The 22,557-nt window shown below is 50.4% G+C and overlaps 1 protein-coding gene and 2 long non-coding RNA genes across 7 annotated transcripts in view; 2 read left to right on the top strand and 1 right to left on the bottom strand.

Moving 5' to 3' along the window:
- IQSEC2 (IQ motif and Sec7 domain ArfGEF 2) overlaps positions 1-22,557 on the top strand; it is a 77,577-nt gene that overhangs the window by 41,086 nt on the left and 13,934 nt on the right. For all 5 annotated transcript variants that reach the window (XM_019823838.3, XM_023248845.2, XM_006943747.4 and 2 more), the window contains 3 exons: positions 16,577-16,838; positions 17,756-18,157; positions 20,567-21,462. In XM_019823838.3, the coding sequence (XP_019679397.2) occupies positions 16,577-16,838; positions 17,756-18,157; positions 20,567-21,462 (1,560 nt within the window). The remainder of the gene's footprint in view (positions 1-16,576; positions 16,839-17,755; positions 18,158-20,566; positions 21,463-22,557) is intronic.
- LOC123383342 lies at positions 353-7,558 on the top strand. The gene is made up of 2 exons (XR_006592944.1): positions 353-5,197; positions 6,831-7,558. It is a non-coding gene; the product is annotated as an uncharacterized LOC123383342 (long non-coding RNA).
- On the bottom strand, positions 19,661-20,360 carry LOC109496519. Its single transcript, XR_002152570.3, has 2 exons — positions 20,242-20,360; positions 19,661-19,927 (listed from the first exon to the last, which is right to left on the bottom strand). It is a non-coding gene; the product is annotated as an uncharacterized LOC109496519 (long non-coding RNA).

The following is a 22,557-nucleotide window of genomic DNA, read 5'->3' as shown; positions in this document are numbered from 1 at the left end:
ACACAAAGATGTTCATTGCAGCATTGTTTATTATAGCAAAACATTAAAACAACCTACATGGCCGTCCACAAGAGAACAGCTTTTCTTTCATGATTCACCCATCCTATTGTATTCACCCATACTCTTACAGATCAAAAGAAAAAGATACATCTCTATATACTGGCATGAAAGTATCTCCAAGACTTATGGCTATAAGAAAAAAAGCAAGTTGGAGCGCCTGGGTGGCTCAGTCAGTTAAGTGTCTGACTTAGGCTCAGGTCATGATCTCACGGTTTGTGAGTTCGAGCCCCACGTCGGGCTCTGTGTTGACAGCTCAGAGCCTGGAGCCTGCTTTGGATTCCGTGTCTCTCTCTCTCTCTGCCCTCCACCACTCAGGCTCTGTCTCTCTCTCTCTCTCAAAAATAAATAAACATTTAAAAAAAAAGAAAACAAGTTGCAGAACATGGTTTGTAGTATTATTCCATTCTTGTAAGGAAAAGAAAATCTGCATAACAACAATGAAAACATGTTATACACATTCTGTCATAATTTCAAAATTACTGGTCTTTATCCTCGGTCCCATTTATTTGCTTTTACTAACATTTCCTTCTCTATATATACCATTTCCCTACATCCAGCTGTTCAGATCTTGCTTTCCTTTTCATAACTAGCTCAAATACCACCTTATTCATTCAGCAAGATTTGTCCTGCCCATGGTCGGTTAGGCCTTGTGCTGAACCTTGGTGGGATACAGGAATGAGTTGTATCTTGTCCTATCAGGGAGCTCAAGTCTACAGGGAAGAGACACCTAGACAATGACAACATAGTATGGTTTGGTATGGGACAGAAGTAGGTTCAGAGGGCTTCCTGAGGAAGGGCACCTAACCCCACGTGTCCCCTACAGGAGGGGACATGGGTACTGAGGCTTGAAAGAGTGATAGCTTTTCTTCATCCCCCAACCCTGCCAGAAATGGTCTTGCCTACTTTTTTGGCTCTTCCAAGCAAGATGACCTAGTGGGGGAAAGTAGTTGAATTAGTACCTTTCTTTATTTAAATCCAAGTTTGACCACTTACCAACTCTATGACTATGGGCAGGCCATTTAACCTCTGAGCCTCTGTTTCCTCATCTGTGTAATGAGGATAATGCCTACTTACCTCTCAGGGCTGATTGGAGATGGTGCATGTAAAATTCCTGGGTGACTATCAACTCTTGAAGGGCATGCACTACCCATGTCTTGTTTTCCTCATAGCCAAGTATGTAGCATTGGATTGGATTGGATCTAAAAACTTCATATATCTGAGGATGGTTCCGGATCAAAGAATCGGCCCAACCATAGTGGGGCTTTGAGATGAGAAGCTGAGAGTAGTACATGGGATGGAGGGGGTTACGCTATAAAAAGAGAGAGCCAGGTCTCTGGTCTTGCCATGAAAGGGGACGCAGGAGGGAAAAAATGAAGCCATGGTAAGTGGAGCCCAGACAGGGCATTCTGGCCCTGGTTCTTGGCCCTGTTCTACCAATGCCATCTTCCAATCTCATAGTCCAGGGCAGGGAAGCACGGTGGGCCAATACTTGCATTGGTGCCAACACATCTCAATTTCATCCCCAGTTCTTTCACTCACTAGCTGCATGACCATAGACAACTCACTTCACATGTCTGAGCCTAGTTCCTTATCTGTTAAAAGAAACACATAACATCATGGGGTTTATAGATGAGACCAGTTGCTGAATGCATGACATATAATGGGTATTCAAAAAACACGTAGCTGTTATTAGTGTTCATTTCAGTAGATACTTATGGAGTTCTGCTGTAGCCAGGGCCTATGCTGGGTAATGGTTCTTGCCTTCCACAAGTTCCCAGTCAGTTGAGGAGACCAAGGAGAGCTATGATAGAGGGGCTCATGGTGGAGGGGACTGTGGAAGCCCAAAGGAAGGGATTTGGCCTGGTCTAGGACTGCTGCAGGTCAACTCAGACTAAAAGCTGAGTCTTAGAGGATGAGTAAGAGGCGGTCAGGGACAGAAGGGTGAAATGTGGAAGAACCTTTCAGGCAGAAGGAACAGCATATGTAGAAGAACCTAGAAGTTATTGGGTAGGGCCAGAGGTTCTTAACCTGGGTTTCATGGGCTTCCGGTGGTCCATGAACCTCCTGAAGTTGAATGCAAAACATTTTGGGTGTGTACCTATGGGCATTTTTTGTTGGGGAAATGGTCCGTGGCTTTCACTATATGTATAAAGATCAAGAACCAATGTTGCTAGTGATGAAGTAGCATGTGAGTAGATTCTAAACAGGAAAGAAATTTGGTATAATTTGTGTTTTAGAAACATTGCAGTAGCAGTCAGTATGAGAAATGGATTGTGTGCATGGAGGCCAGCTGGAAGACCTCAACTGGGGTACTGGCATGGAAGGGAATGGATTTGAGCAGGACTTCTGTTGCAGTACTCCACTGGGCACCAGTCATATAGAAACATTTTAATTTCAAATTATGGAATCTAAAGCTTTTGGGAGTTATTAATGAGATAGACCCAATAGAAGATGAAGGAAAGGGAGGAGACAAGGATGAGTTGGCATTAGCAGAGGTCCAGAGGGACATGAATCCAGGGTAATAGTGCAAGAGGAAAAGGGAATCTCTATTAATGCTTACCCAGCATTCAAAGTCCTTGCTAATTACTAACTTCCATCCTACTCAGTTCTCGGAGATCCTGAGCAACACTGGAGACACTTATTTCTCTATGGTCTTTGAAGAGGAATTACTTCTGGTTTGTGAGTCAGGTTGTTTCCTGAAGAAAGTAGTGTTTGAGCCAATCATTCAGGTCCATAAAGATTCGGAGAGCTAGAGATGGGGGAGGATACTCTGAGTGTGCACACAAAGGCCCAGGGGTGAGAGATAGCGAAACTAAACATGGGAGGGTGCAGAGGTTGGACCTGCCTCCAAACAGCTGTCTGGGGAGTTAAGGCTTTCTCTTTCATGGTAGGCAGCTGGAGAGCAGTGAGCAGTTCTCGAGCAGGCAAGGTGGCATATCTCATCCTTCTAAAAAGCTTTTTCGAAGGAGGGGAAACTAGGGAGGAGGCTGCTGTGGTAATCCAAAAGAGAGATAACTGAAGATAGTGGCCATGGGGACAGAGCAGAGGAGATGGATTTGAGAGGTGATTGGGAGGATCTTCTACTACTGGAATAGTAGGCTGAATAAATTGTGGGGGTGGAAGGGAGTGGAGATGACAGAGGTTGGAAATCAGAGTGAGTTTCAGTGTTCAGGTCTGGCAATGGAGTCATTCATTCAACAAATATTTATTGAGTGCCAGATGCTGTGCCGGGCATTAGGAATACAGCACCAAACAGAACAGATGGTGGTCCTGATGGATCTTACAGGGGGTGAGAGGGATAATAAATAAATAAACAACTAAATATGTAGAATGTGTCTGGTGGCACACCTAGCTGGGAGACAGTGATCCAGATAGAAGGAACATAGAGCACAAAGTCCCTGAGGCAGGAGTGTGCGTGTTATGTTTGAGAGACAGCAGGACACCAATACCATTGAACAAAGAGTCAACAGGGAGTGAGAGGAGAAGATGAGGAGGCGGAATCGACAGAATCTGGCAACTGAATTGTTAAGGGAGCAGGAGGAACCTAGCATGACTCCCAGGTGTGTTTTGGGCTTGAGCACCTGGGTGGATGGTGGTGCTTTTCAGGAAGGTGCAAAATGCAGAGGACAGGTTTGCAGTGGTAAGATGCTGAGTTCAGGGTCCCTGTGAGCTCAGAAGGCCTTAAAGACCATCCTGATGGGGTTTCTGGCAAGGATTAGGCTTGATGGGTCTGGGACCCAGGAGAGAGGGGAGGAGATGGGGAGGGTCCTAAGCCATACCTGAAGTTATGCAGTGGAGATTGCTGAGAAAGGGTGTGGAATGGAAGAGAAGAGGATCAGAACTGGGGAAGAGGGACCAACACAGAAGAAATGAGGAGAGGAAGAAGAGATGGGGGTGGTCGGAGAAGTAGGAGGAAAACCAGCAGGCAGTGGGCTCATGGAAGCAGAGGAAGGAAAGAGCCATCCATGCACAGGAGGGTCTTGTTAAGAGTGGCAAATGTTATAGCTGGTGGAAGTTAGATGCAGGTGGAAGAGAGTCTATTGGCTTTAACCACTAGGAGGTCCTCGACGACCTGGCTAAGAACAGTTTCTATGGCATGGTGGGCGCACCAGGCAGATTGTGGTGGGTTGAAGAGCTCGTGGGAGGTACTGAAGTGGAGATGGCCAGTGTAGATGAATTTCTTAAGAAGCTTAGCTGTGAAAAGGAGAGAGGGACAGTGATTGCTAGAGGGAGATGTGGGGGCAGATAGAGGGTTCTTATTCCCAGATGGGAGAGACTTGAGCTTCTATAAATGTTGGTAAGAAGGAGGCAACAGAGAGAGAGAGAGGGGTTGAGATACAGGAGGGAGAGGGGGTGATTGTTGTGGAGGAGGTAGCAGTGGTGGGTTCCAGAGCCCAGGTGGAGGGGCTGGCCTTAAATAGTATAGGGGCCCTCTCTTTCTTACAGAAAAGGAAGGCAGGGGTGGTGGGGTGGAGAAATATGAGGGTGTTGAGCGGGTTGGTGAGAGAAATGCTTCAGTGAAGTTCAGAGCAACAAATGGAGATCCCTGACCAAGGGATGGATGCTGGAGCTAGGAGGGAGCAAGGAATACTTCTGGTTGAGAGTCAGAGAGGACTTCCTGCAGGAAGCAGCATTTAAGCTGGGCTATGATGTTCAGATGGGATTTCCATAGGAAAAGATGTATGCAGAAGGAAGGAGCAGAGTCAGCAAAGGCACAGAGGTGTGAAAAGGTTGGCCATCCTGATGGAATAATGAACAAGCTGATTTGATGAAGGGTGAGATGAGTGAGCCACTGATGATGACAGTAATAATAACAGTTACTACGTAAGAAGCACCAAACCTACCCTGTGGCAGGTGCCTTACGTACTTGAATTCATTTAATCCCACCATGCCCTGTGGAATAGGTGTTTTCCATTTTGCAGATGAGGCAAATTAGTCCTAGAGAAGTGAAGAGGTGGACCCAAGGCTACCCAGCTAGTAGGAGGTGTGGCCAATATTCATACCCAGGTCTGTCTAACTCTAAAGCCCATGCTTTTTCCACCTGACAGGGAAAGCCAGGTGAGGCCATATTGTGGGGGAGCCTTGAATGCCAAGTTGAGGAGTCTGACCTTTATCAAGGAAGCAGTGGGGAGCCAAGGTGGGTGTCTAAGCAGAGACAAGCAAGAAATCTTTGCTTGCAGTCTTTATTAGGAAGGCTGACGGGTCCAAAAGGGGAGAGAGAAGAAGAAATGAGGAGGTGGCTGCAGTGGCAGGCTGAGGGGTTGCAGGGGCCTGACCTGGATGCAAGAGGAGTGAGCGGTGGGACTGGAATATCGTTTGTTCTTCATGACAGCCTTGAGAGGTGTGGAGTTTTCTCCTTTTATAGAGGAGGAATGGGAGCCTCAGAAAGGGGGAGCCGCTTGCCCAGGACTTGAGCTCTGCTTCACGTGGTTTTGCTGACTCAGTGATTCTGTGGAACAATGTGTCACAGGGAGCTTTGAGTATGAAGAGGGTGTGTGTGTGTGCTTGGGTGCCTGTGTGCATGTATGTGTGTACGTGCACGTGTGTGTACTTTTCTGTCTGTCACCTGGACAGCAGTGCCTTCCCTTGCCTGTCCTCTTTCCTTCTCATTTCTTCCCAATCCTCCAGTTTCCTGGATTCCATACTTACCACCTCTCTTGAGCCAAGGGGTCTGGGAGTGGGGTGATACTGTTTCACTGGCTATCTCCAGAGGATCAGCCTTTTCATTCCCAAGGCACCTGGACCCCTTCAGCCCTACTGTCTGTCCATCCCCCATCCAAAAAAACTGTAGTCCAGCTCCAGTGATGGCCCCCTAGTACCCTGCGGACAGGCGCTTGTTCCTGCAATGACTCCTCCCTGCCACTGTGGCACTACAGTGTGGGTGCAAATGGCCACCTTGGGAATTAGATTCAGTTCATGAGCAGTTAACAATAACCACCACCATGTTCTTATTGCTCTTATTTGCCAGGCAGTTGACGTATGTTCCAGTCCTTGCAACAATCATGTGGGGTTGGCATCATGAGCCCCATTTTTACAGATGAGGAAACTAGGCTTCAAGAGGGGCAATAATATGCCTGGGCACATAGCTTGGAAGCACTTGTAAAGCTGGCATTGGAACCCTGGTCTGTTGGCTTCCAAAGCTGTGGGCTTTCCATACTCCATTTCTAAGCATCTCCAATTTGCCTGACTCCGAGCCTTCAGGAAATACAAATCTTTGTCCTTCAAGGGCAGGGTGGATTTCTCAAGATAGTGCCAAGTTCACCTAAAGGACCTCGTGGGATGAGTCTGGGACTTGGAACTCTAAGAACTCTGGGTTGAAATCCTGACTCTACCACTCACCCAGCTATGTGACCTTGGGCAGGTTATCCAACCTCTCTGAACTTCAATTCCTTTGTCTCTAAAATGTTGCAGTGTTGTTGCAAGGGTTAAATGAGATGATGTGTGCAAAGAGCCAGCACCCAAGCAGGTTGCTGCTATTTATAGTCAAATGTAGGTTGGGCACCTGTCAGGTCAGAAATGGAATTTGTATACTCTGGGCCTGACCTTAAATGAGCCTGGTGGGGGGGGGGGCTCTCAAAGGCTTTTTGGAGACTGAGTTGGGTGTGGCCATAGATCATCTGCCATACCGGCCTCCCCATTCAGACCCCGTCCTAGCCCCACCACCCTGGTTCCAGCCATTCATGTATCTCCCCTGCTTTGCAAACTAATGCCTCTGCCTCTCTCTGTCACCCACCTGCCTGTGGCCTCTACCCTGCCCTTCCTGGCCCCAGGGAAGAGGAGGAGGAGGAGGAGACTGAGGAAGAGGAAGAGGAAGACGCTCATCAGTTCTGCTGTCCGGCCTCCGAGTGCAGTAGTCCCTCCTCTCGGTAACTGAGAGGACAAGGGTCATTTTCTATGCAGAAGCAAAAGCCTTAACCAGCCCCCCAACCTGCCCTGCCCAGGACCCCCCATGGGACCCTGTCCCTGCTTCAGGATAGGCAAGCATCATGCCCCTTCCTCCCCCACCTCCTTCTTGCAACTCCCCCATCCCCCCACTGCTGCCTCCCCTGGACTCCAGCCCCTGAGTTATAAAGGCTGGAGCCCTAGGTCTGACTAAAATGTGGGAGCACTAGAGCTTGGAGCTTGGAGCTTGGAACCTGGACCCTCCCGTACCCACACCCCACTTCCCAGGCACCCTGGAGCCTGCCACTCCTGGAGAGGTCTCCAAATGACATCCCAAGGACCTACCTCTGTCCTCTGTGAGCACAAACAGAGATTCAGGGTGCCTAGGGCTCAGAGGACCAGACGGGGGCGGGACCCAGCCTGCCTAGTTCCCCATTGCTCGCTCTCTGGTTCCCTCGCTGTGGCCATTGCTGCCATCTCCACTGCTTGAAGGCCTTGCCCCATGCCCTCTGCCACTCCCATAGTGCTCTGTAAATATGATCAGGATGAAAGGGCTTTCAGAGTGCGGGTGTTGCTGTGTACAAAGGAATTTCCATCAATAAAAGCTGATCTCTTCTCTCTGTCTGATGTATGTTCCACCCCACCCCCACTTCCCTCTCCTCATCCCCACCAGGGCCTTACCTTCTTTCCTATCCAGGGCTGGGAACAGGGCATGGGAGAGAGAGTAGGGTCTGATTCTTGGTATTGTCAATACCCAACAGGCACTCAATAAATGAACGAATGGTGTGGCACTCTCACCACGGGCAAGTCTGCTGCCTTCTCCAGTCAGTCAGCCTGAGGCAGCATGGGCCGGCCAACCTGGACATGTTGCTTGGCCCCTCTGCTACCTAGTTTCCACCCCACCCCATGTGTAAAAGGAGGAGGGAGGTTGGACCAGAGGATCTCCAAGGGTTCCTCCAGCTCTGACATTCTGTCAATCTGAGATGCTAGAATTTTAAGAAACTGTGATTATATGGACTTAAAATATGATAATTCAGTGACACATTCCATGCAATTCTGTGGTTTCTATTTCTACAACTCTGTGATTTGGGGATTCTCCAATCCTGTGGTTTTAAGATTTCATGATTCTGTTATTAAAAAATTCTGATAATAGATTTTAATATTCTGTGATGGTTAAGAGTCCTCGATTCTGTACTTTCAAGTTTCTGATTCTACAACTTTAGGGATCTCTGAGTCTAAGAGGAAGCCATTTCCTCCAGATGCAATGACCCTAAATATATCCTGCACCTTCCAGAAGCTGGTTCTAAGCATCCCTGGAAGCTGTTGGCAGGAGGGTGGAAGGTATCCTTTATGGACGGTGGGACCCACACATTCCATAATGTGTCTGTGTTGGGAGCAAAGTCAAGAGACACCCTCTGCCCCAAGTGGGCTCATACCCCGGCTTTCCCTTTCTAAGCCTTTGGCATTGAACAAAACTGAGTTTACCTTGGTTCTCCCACTTAACTATCTGTGTAATCTTGAGCAAATATTTTCTTCTCCTTGAGCTTCATTTTCCTCACGAGTACAGTGAGAATATATCTATCTCTGTGGGTTGTCATGAAGATTAGCAAGAAAACACTAGGAACCCAGCATAAGGTGTGATGCACAGTTGGACAAGTGTGCAGTGGCTGGTGGCTCTTGCTTTGATTAAGGTGCAGGTGAGAGTTCCTCCTCTCCTTTCTTTCAGCACCCCCCTCCTTCAGCGTCCCCTCACCTTGTTCCCTCACTCATTGTTTCACTCAACCACTCAAGTCGTCTACTCATTTACTCATCCAAATTCTAATTTATTTCTCCCCTCCCTCTGTCCCTTACTCTGCCCTTCCCTCTCTCTCTTCCCCTCTCCCTCCTTCACTCGTCCAGAAAGCATTGTTTGAGCATCTAACTGTGGGAAAGACTTCACGCTTAATACTGTGAGGGATCCAGTGGAAGGAAGGAAGACAGTGGCTGTGTTTTCCATAAGATCTCCACCTCCCAGGGGAGAGGAGAAATTCCTTTGGAAAAGTAGGCAGGGTGTGAAGGGCAGAAATGATGGAGTAGATATGGCTTCACTAATGAACAAACTATGTTCCTGGCACAAACAGGAGGGGGTATGTCAAGGTGGGCTGGGGAGGATTGTAGTGTCTAGGAGGGCTTGCTGGAGGAGGAAGGGCAAGAATAGAAGACTCAGAAGGGTTTGAATGGGTGGTAGATGTGAAGAGGCATCACAGGAGACACAGCATGGACAGAAACCTGGTGGAGAGCTCCAGGGTTGTGCTGGTGAGTTGGGGAATAGTGTGTAGATCTGTTCCACTGGCTCTCCAGGGCGTGTGAGTCTAGATGACCTGTGGTGGCTGGAGAAGAGACCATTCTACCTTTATCCGATTGGAGATAGAAGGAAGTGAAGAGGGGCGAGGATTCAACTAAATGGAGAGAGAGGGCAAGTCAAGGTCAGATGATCGTTGTGGGAGCCGAGGAGGTGTAGACTCCTATGTAGACAACTGAATTGGCTGAGGGCCTGGGCTGTGGGAAGAGGGAAGGTTTCTCTCAGTTGTGAGGGAAACGTGTGTGTGTGCCTGTGCATATGTGTGCATGACTTTATGTGCAGCAGGCAGGTGGATCAGTAGTGAGAAACTGTGCACTGTTGTGTATCTAAGGGAATGTGATGGTATAAGGAATTCTGAGTGTGTGTGTGTGTGTGTGTGTGTGTGTGTGTGTGGTTGATTGTGTGAGGTGGTGACTTTCTACTCCTGGCAGGCTCTCTGTGTGTGCCTGGTAGAGATAATCATGAGACTGGGCGTGGGTGGCTTTTGAGCATGTGGGGCTATGGCTTTTAGGGTGACAGTTGCCAGGCAGGATGGTCACACACACTCAGACACACACGACTGCCACCTGACTTAGGGGACCAAGGTGGCTGGTGAGCACATGCTGTGTGCTGGGCCCTGGCCTGGGCATGCCGGGTCCACAGAGGTGAATCATACCAGGCCACTGCCTTTGGGAGACAGGAGCAGGAAGGGGACAGACACTTCAAGAGAGTAACTTGAAGTTAGCTGCTGATAAGGATCATCTGTGACATGACTGTGCACAAGACACAGAGTGGGGAGTAGCTTACCCTGTCAACTTCTACGGCAGGGTGGGTAGACATGAGTCAGAATTGGCTTCCCAGGAGGGCTCACCTTCTCAGAGTGCTGCAAGATGCAGAGGAGCTCACCCAGACCAATGAAGTCTGGGGCGAAGGGGAGAGGGAACAAGGAAGAAGAAACGAAGAGTACGAACAAAGGCACTGTGCTCACATAGCGTTGGAAGTGCAAGTAGCCTGCTGTTGCCCAGCTGTTGTCTAGGAGCTTAAAGGTGCAGGGGTTGGCAGGGGGCAGCTGGACAGATTCAAGGGGATTCTGAAACTAAAAAGTGGGACACTGGCCTGGAAGGTAGGGGATTTTGGTTCTCATTCTTTGCGACCCTGGGCATGCCACTTTGACTTTCTGAGCCTGAGTTTGGATCTGTGGGATTGCATGGTTCATAGAGTCCATCTCTGTTCTGTTGGCTCTTCTACCCTTGGCCAGTCTAACCCATGACTCACAGTTCTCAAAGTCAGGTGCTTCTTCCATCTAACCTCAGTCTTTCCTGCTTCCTCCCAGGTAGCTTCTTCTCACACTCCACAAATATTTACCCAGCATCTGGCCCTGTGCGTATCATTGTGGGAAGGTGTAGGGAGCTGGAGAATGCAGACTAGACCTTGGAGGGGCAGTTCAGAGCCGGGAGAGGGTGGTTAAGAACACCTTAATTTGTTGATTTGGCTCCTGGCTCCACCACTGCTGAGCTTTGAGACTTTGGGCAAGTTACTTCATCTCTCTGTACTTCGGTTTCCTCATCTGTTATCTCCTTCAGGGAGAACAACCCAGACCTTGCAAAGTTGCTAGGCCTAACAAAAAGTAGATACTTGGTAAATGACAATTATTTTTAGGGCTGCAAAGAAGCAGATCTGGGATTCAAACCTGGGTCTGTGTGCTCCCAAGCCTGTGTTTGCCCACTCTCTCCCCAGTCAGTCCCTTTGATGGCCTCCTCCCCTACCAGCCCCTGTGCCAAGCCAGGTTGGCCCAGGTTTGGATTCTCCATGGCAGTGGGATTGAGCAGTAGAAACAGCTTGCAGAAGAGCCATCAGAGGAGACAGAGGTGATTGGGGTCCCTCTGCCCATCTGCCCCACCCACCCCTTTGTCTGGCGTCCTTGCCTGTCTTTCTCCAAGGCCCGAAGAAAGCCCCTGCCCTCATCTAGGTGTGCTGACTTCCTCATCTTGTTTTCTTGTCTCTCACTTCAGGTCCCCTCACTGCCCCCCACCCCGCCTTTCCAGCCTAAGTTGTCATGGGAATAGTCCTCAGCATCCCTAGCTTCCTCTTGCCCTCATCTTATAGTATCCATAGCAACAGCCCCCATTCATTTCCATGGCAACTGCATCCTGATCCCATCCCCTGCTGGCTGCCTAGCTCTGGGCAGTGCCAATAAAGAGAAGGAGGGAGAGAGACCTCCCATTAGGAACAGCATCTGGGGAGAGTCAGTGCCCCACACCATGGGAAGGCCACCCCAAATCCCTACAGAATATCCTACCCTGCTTCTTCCTATCTTAGTGCCTTGGCTCACAAAGTCACTCACTTCTACCAGCTCCTCCTAGGCAAGGCCCTGGTCAGCAGCTTCCTCCTCCAGGAAGCCTTTATAAAAGGCAGCAAGGGAACTAATACGGGCTCTGGGCTTTGGATTCCTGTTCTGCCACTTGCTAGCTCTGAGACCTTTGGCTGTTACTTTCCCCCTCAGAACCTTTTTCCTCACCTGCAAAGTAGGAATACTAATTCTTCCTTCACGTTTGTCATGCAGATTAAATAATGTGTGGAAAATGCCTGACACAGGGAAGGTGCACTGTGAGTGTGAGTTTATTTTTATTCTGCTCAGCCACCCCCAAGCAGAAGGAATCTCTCTCCTGAGCTCCCCCAGCACTTTCTCTGTTCCCAGCCTTAAGGACTTTCAGCTTTGTACTGTGGTTATTTGTATAACGTAGTTTATTTCCCCTGATGCAGAGGATGCTCTCCAGTTTCCCCCACAGAATAGCCCAGAAGACAGTGCACACGTGTTGTGTGTGTGTGTGTGTGTGTGTGTGTGTGTGTGTGTGTGTGTGCGTGTTCTTATATTCTTTGCCCCTGACTGGGAGGAGTCCAGAGGTGGGGGAGCGGGGTCCCCCAGGCCCTTTCAGAAGTCCAGGAAGCCAAAGAGAGAATTGCATTTCTTCTAGCTCTACAGAGAAGAGAAACAGGTGCAGAGAGGTAAAGGGACGTGCCTGGGCTCATACAGCTGGTAAATGGCAGTCAAGACCTGAACCTAGGCCTGCCCAGCTTTTACTGTACGGTGTGTGTGTGTGTGTGTGTGTGTGTGTGTGTGTGTGTGTGTACGCACACACACACACATATGAGGAAGAGAAGAGAGATTTTCCATGTGATCAGCATGCCCTTTGGTGTTTTGGGGGACCCTGAGTAAAGGGATTCCACATCCTCAGGTGCTATTTCTTCAACAGTACGTATGATGTCAGGGGCAACACCCTCAAGCACTGTCCTTTTTGCCAGGCCCTCTTGGGGGAGGCTGTGCTGACAGTCTGACCTCCCTGCCCCTATTCCCTTTGCACCAGAGTTGGGGGCCATCTCTGAAGGGAGGAATTGCCAAAGAGTGAAGACCTGGGGGCGACATGGAGCCAGAAGTGGGGAGAGGCAATGAGATGTCATGAAAAGACAGCCTGGGCCCTGTGTTTGCATCCTGACTTTCTCACCTAATAACTGTGTGACCTTGAGCAAGTTTCTATCACCTCTCTGAGCCTCAGTGTCCTCATCTATAACATGGAGCTAATGGTGTCTGCCTCGAAACATTTTGAGGATTCAATGAACTCATTAATGCTCTTGCCCTAGGGATAGAGGTGACCATAAGGCCCTATGGCAGCAGAGGAAGGACCTGAAAGCCAACATGTGTGGAGTGGGCAGGTGGGCATGGAAGAGCACACCTGAGCTAAATGTTGAAGGGTGAGCAGAGCATAGCCAGGTTGAAGTAATGGGGCAGAGGAATATGAAGCAGGGGTCAGGTCAGCAGAACCATCCATGGCTGTGGTGAGGAAGTTAGACGTTATCCTATGGATGATGATTCCTATGAAACCTAAGTTAGATCACGTCCCTCCTCAGCTCATCTCAATCAGAGTGAAAAAGTCAAAGTCTTTATCATGGGCTTAATGCCATTCATGATTTGGCCCCCATTACCTCTCTGGTCTTACCTCTCTATCACTCTCCCCTCATCCACTTTGCTCCAGCTACACTGGCTTCCTTACCGTTTCTCAAACATGGCAGGTGCCATTCAACTCTATATCTTTTCACTAGCTCTACCTTCTGTCTGGACTGCTTTTCCCTCAGGTGACCACAGAGCTCACTCCCTCACTTCCATAGGGGCTCAGCTTATATGCCACTTCTTCAAGAAGACCTTCCCTGACCACAATATCGAAAACAGCACTTTTTATCCCTCTGTTGTATTTTCCTTCCTAGCACTTCTCCCTACCTGAAAGGACAGTATATATTTAAAAATTTTTTTTTAAGTTTATATATTTTTGAGAGAGACAGAGACAGCATGAACAGGGGAGGGGCAGAGAGAGAGAGAGAGAGAGAGAGAGAGAGAGAGAGAGAATCCCAAACAGGCTCCACACTGCCAGCACAGAGCCTGATGGGGGGCTTGAACTCACAAAACTGTGAGGTCAAGACCTGAGCCGAGAATGAGAGTCAGAGGCTTAACCAACTGAGCCACCCAGGCGCCCCAACAGTATGTATTTATAGTCTGCTTCTCTCACTAGAATGTCACCTCCCCAGGGAACACATCTTATGTATTTTGTCCACTATTTTATTTCTGGCACCTAGCATTGTGCCTGGTGCATAGAAAATGCTCAATTGTTCGTTGAATGAATTATGAGGAGCTGTGGAAGGGTTTTAGTGGGAGCACAAAATGGTCAAAGCTGTACTTTGGAGAGCTCTCTCTGGCCGCAGGATGGAGAATGGATTGGAAGAAGACACTGGAGAGGGAGGTCAAGGCTCAGGTGGGAGGATCTATTAGCATAGCCACCATGGCCCATTCATTGACTCCTTCACTCCAGAAGCTTTTAGCTACTCTGTTCCTGGCCTTGTGCTCTGTGCTGGCTAGGAGATTACCAAAGTCTCTTCCTGTGCTGGGAACACAAATAGTTGTCATGCTTTGCCAAAGCTAACCTGCACCATAAAAAGAAGGACAGACATGTGCTGTGTGTGGGAGCTCTGCACAGGACCAGCAATAATTTCTGGCTAGAGGTGGGCTTCAGGAGGGCTTCTTGTGGTGGCATATGACCTGAATCTTGATAGAAGTAGGGTGTGGGGGGGATTTCTCAGATTGCAGATGGCAGAAATGATAGGGGCTGTATTCCAGGCAGAAGGTACTGTATGAGCAGTTTTGGAGGTGGAAAGCAGAGGAGTATTTGGGAGAAACAGGATCTGGGCCAGGCTGGAGGGAAGGGTAGATGGGATGGGGGCTGGCAGCTAATCTTGCAGTATGGCTTAATATTGAAGAGTGTGAGCTCTGGAGACCGACCGCCTGGATTTGAATCCTGGGTCTATCATTAATAGCTGTGTGACCATTGATAAGTTACTTAACCTCTCTGAGCCCCAGTTTCTTTATGTATAAAATGAAGATAAATCACAATACCTATCTCATAGGGTTCTTTTGGACAGTAAACAGGTTATTAAATGTGAAGTGGTAAGCACAGTGCCTGACATGCTAAGCACTCTATAAGCATTAGCTATGGTATCTTTGAGAATCCTCAAATGCCAGAATAAGGAACTTGGGCTATCTCTTGTGGACAATGGGAGCTCTGGATGGTTCATGAACCGAGGAGACAATTGAGGAAACCTGGGTTTGAGCTGTGTGCTGAGAGGGAGAGTTTTGAGAGGTTGCTGGGCAGTATCCTGCAGTCCTGAGTGAGGTGGAGAGGAGCACCTTAGATGCCTGGGTTGGTGGGGGGAGCGCTGGGCCAGGTCTGACCCCCAAAGTGGACTTCACAAGGCCCTGAGGCCCAGGAGGAGAGAGTATTTGGGGTAGAGGGCAGTTCCCCAGTCTGTTTCTGCCTTGCTCCTGGCAGTGTTATAGACTGACGTTGGGAGGATGGAGGTTGAATGGTGGGTGGGAGGCTCCACTAGGGGTGGAAAGGAGCTCTCCCCCTGCAGCCCAGGACCCAGCCTGGTGGGTGGGTACAGCCTCCCCACTGCACCCCTGAGTGCTCTCCTGCAAGGCTGGAAGGTCTGTTGCAGCTCAAGCTCCCATATTGGTAGGGAGTCCCCTTACATCCACCCCAGCTTGCCCTGCCCTGTGCCCTGGCCTCTGCCAAGTAGGAGTTGGGGAGTGGCCCCTTAACCCTTTCCAACCAAGGGCCCCTTCAACTATGTGCCTGCCCAAACCAGACCATTCATTCCCTGGGCCCCAGCCACACCCATTTCCCCCACAACCCCCATGCTTCACCCACCTGTCCTTCCCCTCCCGACCTCCCTCCCCCATTTTCCCCACCTCTGTGGTTCCTCACCTTGTCCGCTAGGCTCAGGGCACCTGGGCTCTGCCGCCACCTGTGTTCCCTGGCAGCCTGGTTGCCATGGCACCATGGGAGCAGGTCTGGCAGAACAACAGCTCTGAGTAACCAGGGCAGGCAAGGCCCAGTGCCCAGCTCCTGCCAGTCTTCAACCTTGAGACTCTTGCCCTCCCCTCCCCCAGCTGAGCAGAGGAGGCCATGAGGAGAAAAAAGAAGTTGCCCCGCAGGGCAGCTCTTTACCTGTGAGGATGCTGAATGGGAGATGCCTCCCACTGTCTGGGAGCCTGAGCCCTTGCAGACAGGGAACCCTGGGAACTGGCTAGACCAGTGTCCAGGCAGCTGAGGGCAGGGGCGGGGCTATAGGGGGTCGGGCTAGGCAGGGGAGGGGTGAGTGTGGAGGTGCAGGATGCAGGAGTGGGTCCCAGGCCTGGGGTCAGGGCTGATCTGGGTGGTGCTGGGGGATCAGGCTGGGAAGGAAACCACAGCATGCTGTGTTGGGGACAGAGCCATGAGGGGCTAGAGCTGAGAGGGATGGGACTGTAGGGAACTGGTCCATCAAGGGAAGGAAGGTTTGGGGATGGAATTGTTAGGGGCCAGCACTATTAGAAAAAGGTACTTGAGTGGACAAGACTGGGAGGGAACCAGTTTGGGGATAAGGCTGTGGAGGGGACGTGACTATGAAGGGACCAGGTGTGAGGGGTGAGTAGGACTGGGGACAAGCCTGTGAGAAGACCCAACCTTGAGGTAAAGGAGTCTAAGAGGCCGGAGCTGTGAGTGGTGGGGCTGAAGGGCAATGAGGGTAGGGCTATGAAGGCAAGGGAGCCTGAAGGGAAAAGAGGGGAACTCCCTTCCTGCCGTTAAATACTGGGGTTCTTGTGTCTGTGAGGGAGCTGGGGAGGATGGGGTTGTGGGCAGGGATCTGGTCTACCCACTCTCAGTCTTGCTTAGCAGGCCCATCTCCTGGTCCCACATCCTGGCTCATCTTATCTCATCCCCACAGTGTGGAGGGTGATGCCCCAGGCAGTGACCTGAGCACAGCGGTTGATAGTCCTGGGAGCCAACCCCCCTACCGGCTGAGCCAGATGCCCCCCACCAGCAGCCACATGGGGGGCCCCCCAACTGGGGTGGGCCTTCCCTGGGCTCAACGAGCTCGCCTCCAGCCAGCCAGTGTCGCCCTGAGGAAGCAGGAGGAGGAGGAGATAAAGCGCTCCAAGGCCCTATCGGACAGCTACGAACTCTCCACGGACCTGCAGGACAAGAAGGTGCAGAGGAGACAGTTCTGGCTGGGAATGGGAGTGGGAACGGGGTGGGGGTGTGTGGGTGTGCGAGAACCAAGGGAGGGATTGGGATGTGGCACTTGAGGGCGGTATCCAGGGAGGGATAGGGAAACTAGAATGGGAGACTAGCTCTGGGGTCCTTCATCCTCCTGGGGATGCACTCGTTCACCACCCATCCACTGAGTTTCCAGTTCACTCAGCAAACACTGACACAAAGATGAATGAGACCGAAACCCAGTCCTCCAAAATCTAATAGGAGAAGCACACACATAAATGGGCACTTTCAGAAGAGTGTGCTATAGTATATCACATATATCACACAGGATTTGTGTAGCTAAAAAAAAAAACAAAAAACAAAAAACAAAAAAGGTCAGGGAGCACAAAATCCTATGTATATAAAAAAAACCTGGAAGGACATATACCAAAGCATTCATTGTGGTTATGCCTAGGTATTGGGACTTCAGACGAACCTATCTTCCTTCCTCCCTTCCTTCCTCCCCCCTCCCTCCCTCCCTTCCTTCCTTCCTTCTTTCCTTCCTTCTCTCCACACTCCCCTTCCCTTCCTCTCTCCCTCTCTTCTTTCTCTCTCTTCCTCTTTCCTTTCCTTCCTCTTGCTCTCAATTTATTTCTTACTTTTCTTTCCATTTTTGGCATCTCTGTTTTTTTTTTTAACTTTTCTGGCATAATGAACATCTATTTCTTGTAAATAAAAAAGAAAACCACAATCCAGTCCCATGTGACAAGTGTTATCTGAGATTAAAGTGAGGACACAACACTGAGAGCACAGCCTGGCCTGTCTAGGCAGCTATGCGCAGTTGGCTGTGGTGTGGGTTGAGGCCCAGGGAGGTGAATGAGGCTGCAGTGAGTTTCTGACCTCATCCCCCTCAACCCTCCCCTGCTAGGTGGAAATGCTGGAGAGGAAGTATGGGGGCTCCTTCCTGAGCCGCAGGGCCGCCAGGACCATCCAGACAGCCTTTCGCCAGTACCGCATGAACAAGAACTTTGAGCGGCTCCGCAGCTCGGCTTCAGAAAGCCGCATGTCCCGCCGCATCATCCTTTCCAATATGCGGATGCAGTTCTCCTTTGAGGAGTATGAGAAGGCACAGAACCCCGCGTACTTCGAGGGCAAGCCTGCCTCGCTGGACGAGGGTGCCATGGCTGGTGCCCGGAGCCACCGGCTTGACCGAGGGCTCCCATATGGGGGCTCCTGTGGAGGGGGCATCGATGGTGGGGGAAGCTCTGTCACCACATCTGGAGAGTTTTCCAATGACATCACAGAGCTCGAGGACTCCTTCTCCAAACAGGTCAGCATCCCTGAAAAGGGCCTCTCCTCCCTATATTGCCTATATTCCAAACTGAAAGAAGTTGCCTGGCAAGCATGTGAGTACGGACTGTGAGATGGATGAGAAAGGCATCCGTCTAGTTAGAACAAGTTAAACATCTAGGCTTTTGGAACACATAAGAAAATTTAAGTTCTCACTCTTTGGAACTTGATGCACAAGCAAATTAAGGCCTAACAGGTGATGAGCTCCTACTCCGTGCCAGGTGCTGTGTGTGCATCATAACGACCTGCACAATGGGGGTTGTTATCCCAATTGTGATAACAGAGGAGGAGACTGGGGCTCCAAGTCCCTGAGAGGCGAAGTGACTTTTCCAAACTGGATTGGAACTCAGCTCTGTCTGGTTCTAAAGTCCATGCCCTTTTTCTTATACTGCACTACTACCACTATCGACCAGGCTCTGTGGTGGGCACTGCGACAGAGACAGATGAGCCAGCCAGGGTCCTTGTTCTCAAGGATCTCCAAGGCCAGTAGGAAATGACAGACATGCACATGACTGTCTCCTGAAATAGAGTGTGCTCAGAGCCATGAGAAAGGATCACATATAGTACCATGGGAATGCAGAGGAGGGAAAAGAGACTTTCTTCTGGGAGGACAAGAAAAAGCCTCTTTGAGAAAATAGCACTGGAGCTGGGCCTTACCAGACAAATAAGACTTAGCAAGTTAGAGATTGTTGGGAGAGTAGGGTGTTGCTTGCACAGGCATTACATTGGCAAAAGCATGAGATGGTGGGAATATAATAGGCAGTGATGGTGGTAGCAGATCATCCTCGGCTTGAGGTCTGTCAGCATTAGCTGTTCAAGTGCAAATCCCAGTTCTGCCATCTCTCAGCTGTGTGACCTCCAGAAAGTTGTTTAACCTCACTGAAACATGATCAATAAAATGGAGATAGAACCTTCCTTTTAAAGCTGTTTTGAAGAGTCACTTCAGCTAGGTAATATACATGAAAGCAGCTGCTCAGTACATGTTAGTTTCCTTCATAAAACCAAGGAGGTATTTGGCAGAAAGGGTTGAATGAATGAATGAATGAAGCTTTATAAGAGAAGAAACCATTCTTCTCCAAGCTCTCTGATCTCACCCTGCCATCAGCCAGGACATGCTTCCCTGGAGCTAGTGAAGGGGTGTAGGTAGGGGGGAGGAAAGAAATTTTAAATGGAAGATCTAAGTCACTCATCCATCCATACAACAAACATTTAATTGAATACCTCTTCTGTGTCAAATGTGTTGAGCTGAGTCAACTGAAGCTGACTGAGCTGGCTGAAAAGACAGAAACCTGGACCCATCCCTCAAGGGGAGAATGGGGGATAAGGGATCACAGTCTGGTGCAGAGACTGAGGAACCAGGCCTGGGCTCAGCTGTTAATGCTATCTAAATATGATGGAGAAGTGTGGTAGTTACATGTATCAGTTACATTGCTGCATAACACATGACCCCCAAATTTAGTAGCTTCAAACTGAACATAAAGACTGTGCTTAAACAAGAAATATTTATTATCTCACACGGTTTCTGAGGGCCAGGAATCTGGGAGTGGCTTGGCTGGTGGTTCTGGCTCAGGGTCTTTCATGAGGCTTCAATCAAGCCATAGGGTGAGACCAGTCTGTGAAGACTTGCTGGGGGCTGATGGGTCTGCTTCCAAGCTCACTCACTTGACTGTTGGCAGGAAGATTCAGCTCCTCATCATGTGGGCATCTCCCTAGGACTGCTCATGGTGTGGCTTCCCCCAGAGCAAGGGGTCTGAGAGAGAGAGATTGAGAGAGAGAACAGTGAACAAGAGTGCTCAAGAAGGAAGCTGCAGTCCTGTATAACCTGATGTAGGAAGTGACATCCCATCACTTCTGCCATATACTGTTGGCTCCACAGACCAAGCCTGGGATCATGTATACCAAGAGGCAGGGATCATTAGAGGCCAGTTTGGAGGCTGGATACCACAGGGAAGCAGAGTTACCAGCCATGGTTTAGATCATCAAATAATAAATATTATGGGTTGAACCAGACAGAACCAGATGGAGGGCTCTGGGAGCCCAGAGGAAGCTGGGATATTGGTTTACCCTGGGGGATGGCAGAGGCAGGAATGTGGATTGAATCAGAGAGTAGGTGGCATTTGGCATGGGTACATAGGGACATGAAGGAGGGATTGAGATATTGAGAAGGGGACTTGTGGCCAATAGCCAGCCCCTGTGAGCTCACAATGGTTCCCTGGGAGTTATTTTATACACTGCAGAGAACCTGTGGGGGTGGGGGAGGGGATTCCCTCTTCTTGGCTGACCCACTAGGAAGATTCCCCCTTTTGCCTCCCCTCCCTCCCTCCCCTACTCCCTCCCTTCCACCATCCTACCCTCCTTCCCTTCCCTCTTCCCCTTTACTCCCACACAGGTAAAGTCTCTGGCTGAGTCCATTGATGAGGCCCTGAACTGCCACCCATCAGGGCCCATGTCTGAGGAGCAAGGGTCAGCCCAACTGGAGAAGCGAGAGTCAAAGGAACAGCAAGAGGACAGCTCAGCCACGTCCTTCAGTGACCTTCCCCTCTACTTGGATGACCCAGTTCCCCCACCATCCCCTGAGCGACTGCCCAGCACAGAGCCCCCACCCCAGGGCCGGCCTGAGTTCTGGGCGCCAGCCCCTCTCCCACCAGTTCCTCCACCAGTGCCACCTGGGACCCGGGAAGACGGTGCCCGTGAGGAAGGCACTCGCAGGGGTCCTGGGTGCTTGGAGTGCCGGGATTTCCGGCTGCGGGCCGCCCACCTTCCCCTGCTTACCATTGAGCCTCCTAGTGACAGCTCCGTGGACCTGAGTGACCGCTCAGATCGCGGGTCTGTCCACCGCCAGCTGGTGTATGAGGCTGATGGCTGCAGCCCCCATGGGACCCTGAAGCACAAGGGGCCACCAGGCAGGGCCCCAATCCCACACCGCCACTACCCAGCCCCAGAGGGCCCAGCCCCAGCCCCGCCAGGGCCCCTGCCACCAGCCCCCAACAGTGGCACTGGGCCCAGTGGTGTGGCTGGGGGTCGGAGGTTGGGGAAGTGCGAGGCAGCAGGCGAGAACTCTGATGGTGGAGATAATGAGAGCCTGGAGAGCTCCAGCAATTCCAATGAGACCATCAACTGCAGCTCTGGCTCCTCTTCGAGGGACAGCCTGAGAGAGCCTCCAGCCACAGGCCTGTGCAAGCAGACTTACCAGCGGGAGACGAGGCACAGCTGGGACTCACCAGCCTTTAACAACGATGTGGTGCAGAGGCGGCACTACCGGATCGGCCTCAACCTCTTCAACAAGTACGTGCTCCCTGATCCTGCCTCCTCTCCCCTTCCTACCCTGCTAGAGGCACTTGGACCGCTGGGGCTGAACTCCAAGCAGAGATCCTGCTTCAGCCATCCTCTCGTTTTGTGGGTGGTGTTTCTCCCCAGCCTTTCAGGGAAGAGGATTGGCAACAGGGTGGCAGAATGGAAAGCCCTCCCCACCACACACAGACACACCTGTCAGAGACAATTCTAACCCTAATACTGCCTCTGACTGGCTGTGTGATCTTGGGCAAGATGTTTCCTCCTCTGGGCCCGGTTTGCTGTCTATAGGATGGATTCTGAACCTTGGGTCCCCCATGTCCCCTTTTTGGTGGGGAGGTGATATGATGTATAAAGAGCCCTGCTCTAAGTAACAGGAGCCCTCGACCCCTAACCTGACTCCGGCCAGCCTCTCTGTGTAGCCCTGGGCAAGGTGTGTTCCTTCCTTGGGCTTCAGTGCTTCCATCTATTGATTAGCAGGGTGTGTGGGGCACCTGGGTGGCTCAGTTTATTAAGCATCCAACTCTTGATCTCGGTTCATGTCATGATCTCGGTTCATGTCATGATCTCGTGGTTTGTGAGTTCGAGCCCTGCATCGGGCTCTGAGCTGACAGCACAGAGCCTGCTTGGGATTCTTTCTCTCCCTCTCTCTCTGCCCCTTCCCTGCTCGTTTTTTCCCTCCCTCCCCTTCCTCCTCTCCCTCTCTCTTTCTCTCTCTCTCTCTCTCAAAATAAATAAAACAAACTTTTAAAAAGTTTTGATTAGCAGGGTGTGCATACTCAGGCCTGGGGTGGGGGGGGCAGGGTGGAGTACTGGAGTAGTCAGTGACCATGACTGAGCCCTTTCTAGGTGCCTGATCTTATGCCAGGTGCTTAGGAGTGGGGTGGAAGCCTGACATCTGCTCAGAAGAGAATTAGAAACCAAATGCCTTGTGTCTTCATAGCCTAGTAGACACTGCCACCTATATTTACTTCTCACAATAGCTCAGGAAGGTGGGAAGTAGTGTCCCTGTTTTATAGAGAAGGAGCTGAGGCTTAGAGACATAAAAGGAGTTGCCTTGAGTCACACAACTGGTAAGTGACAGATGTG

Source organism: Felis catus, chromosome X (genome assembly GCF_018350175.1).
Source record: "Felis catus isolate Fca126 chromosome X, F.catus_Fca126_mat1.0, whole genome shotgun sequence".
Classification (NCBI taxonomy): Eukaryota; Metazoa; Chordata; class Mammalia; order Carnivora; family Felidae; genus Felis; species Felis catus.
The sequence above is the reverse complement of the archived record's forward strand: the minus strand, read 5'-3'. Positions and strand labels throughout refer to the sequence as shown.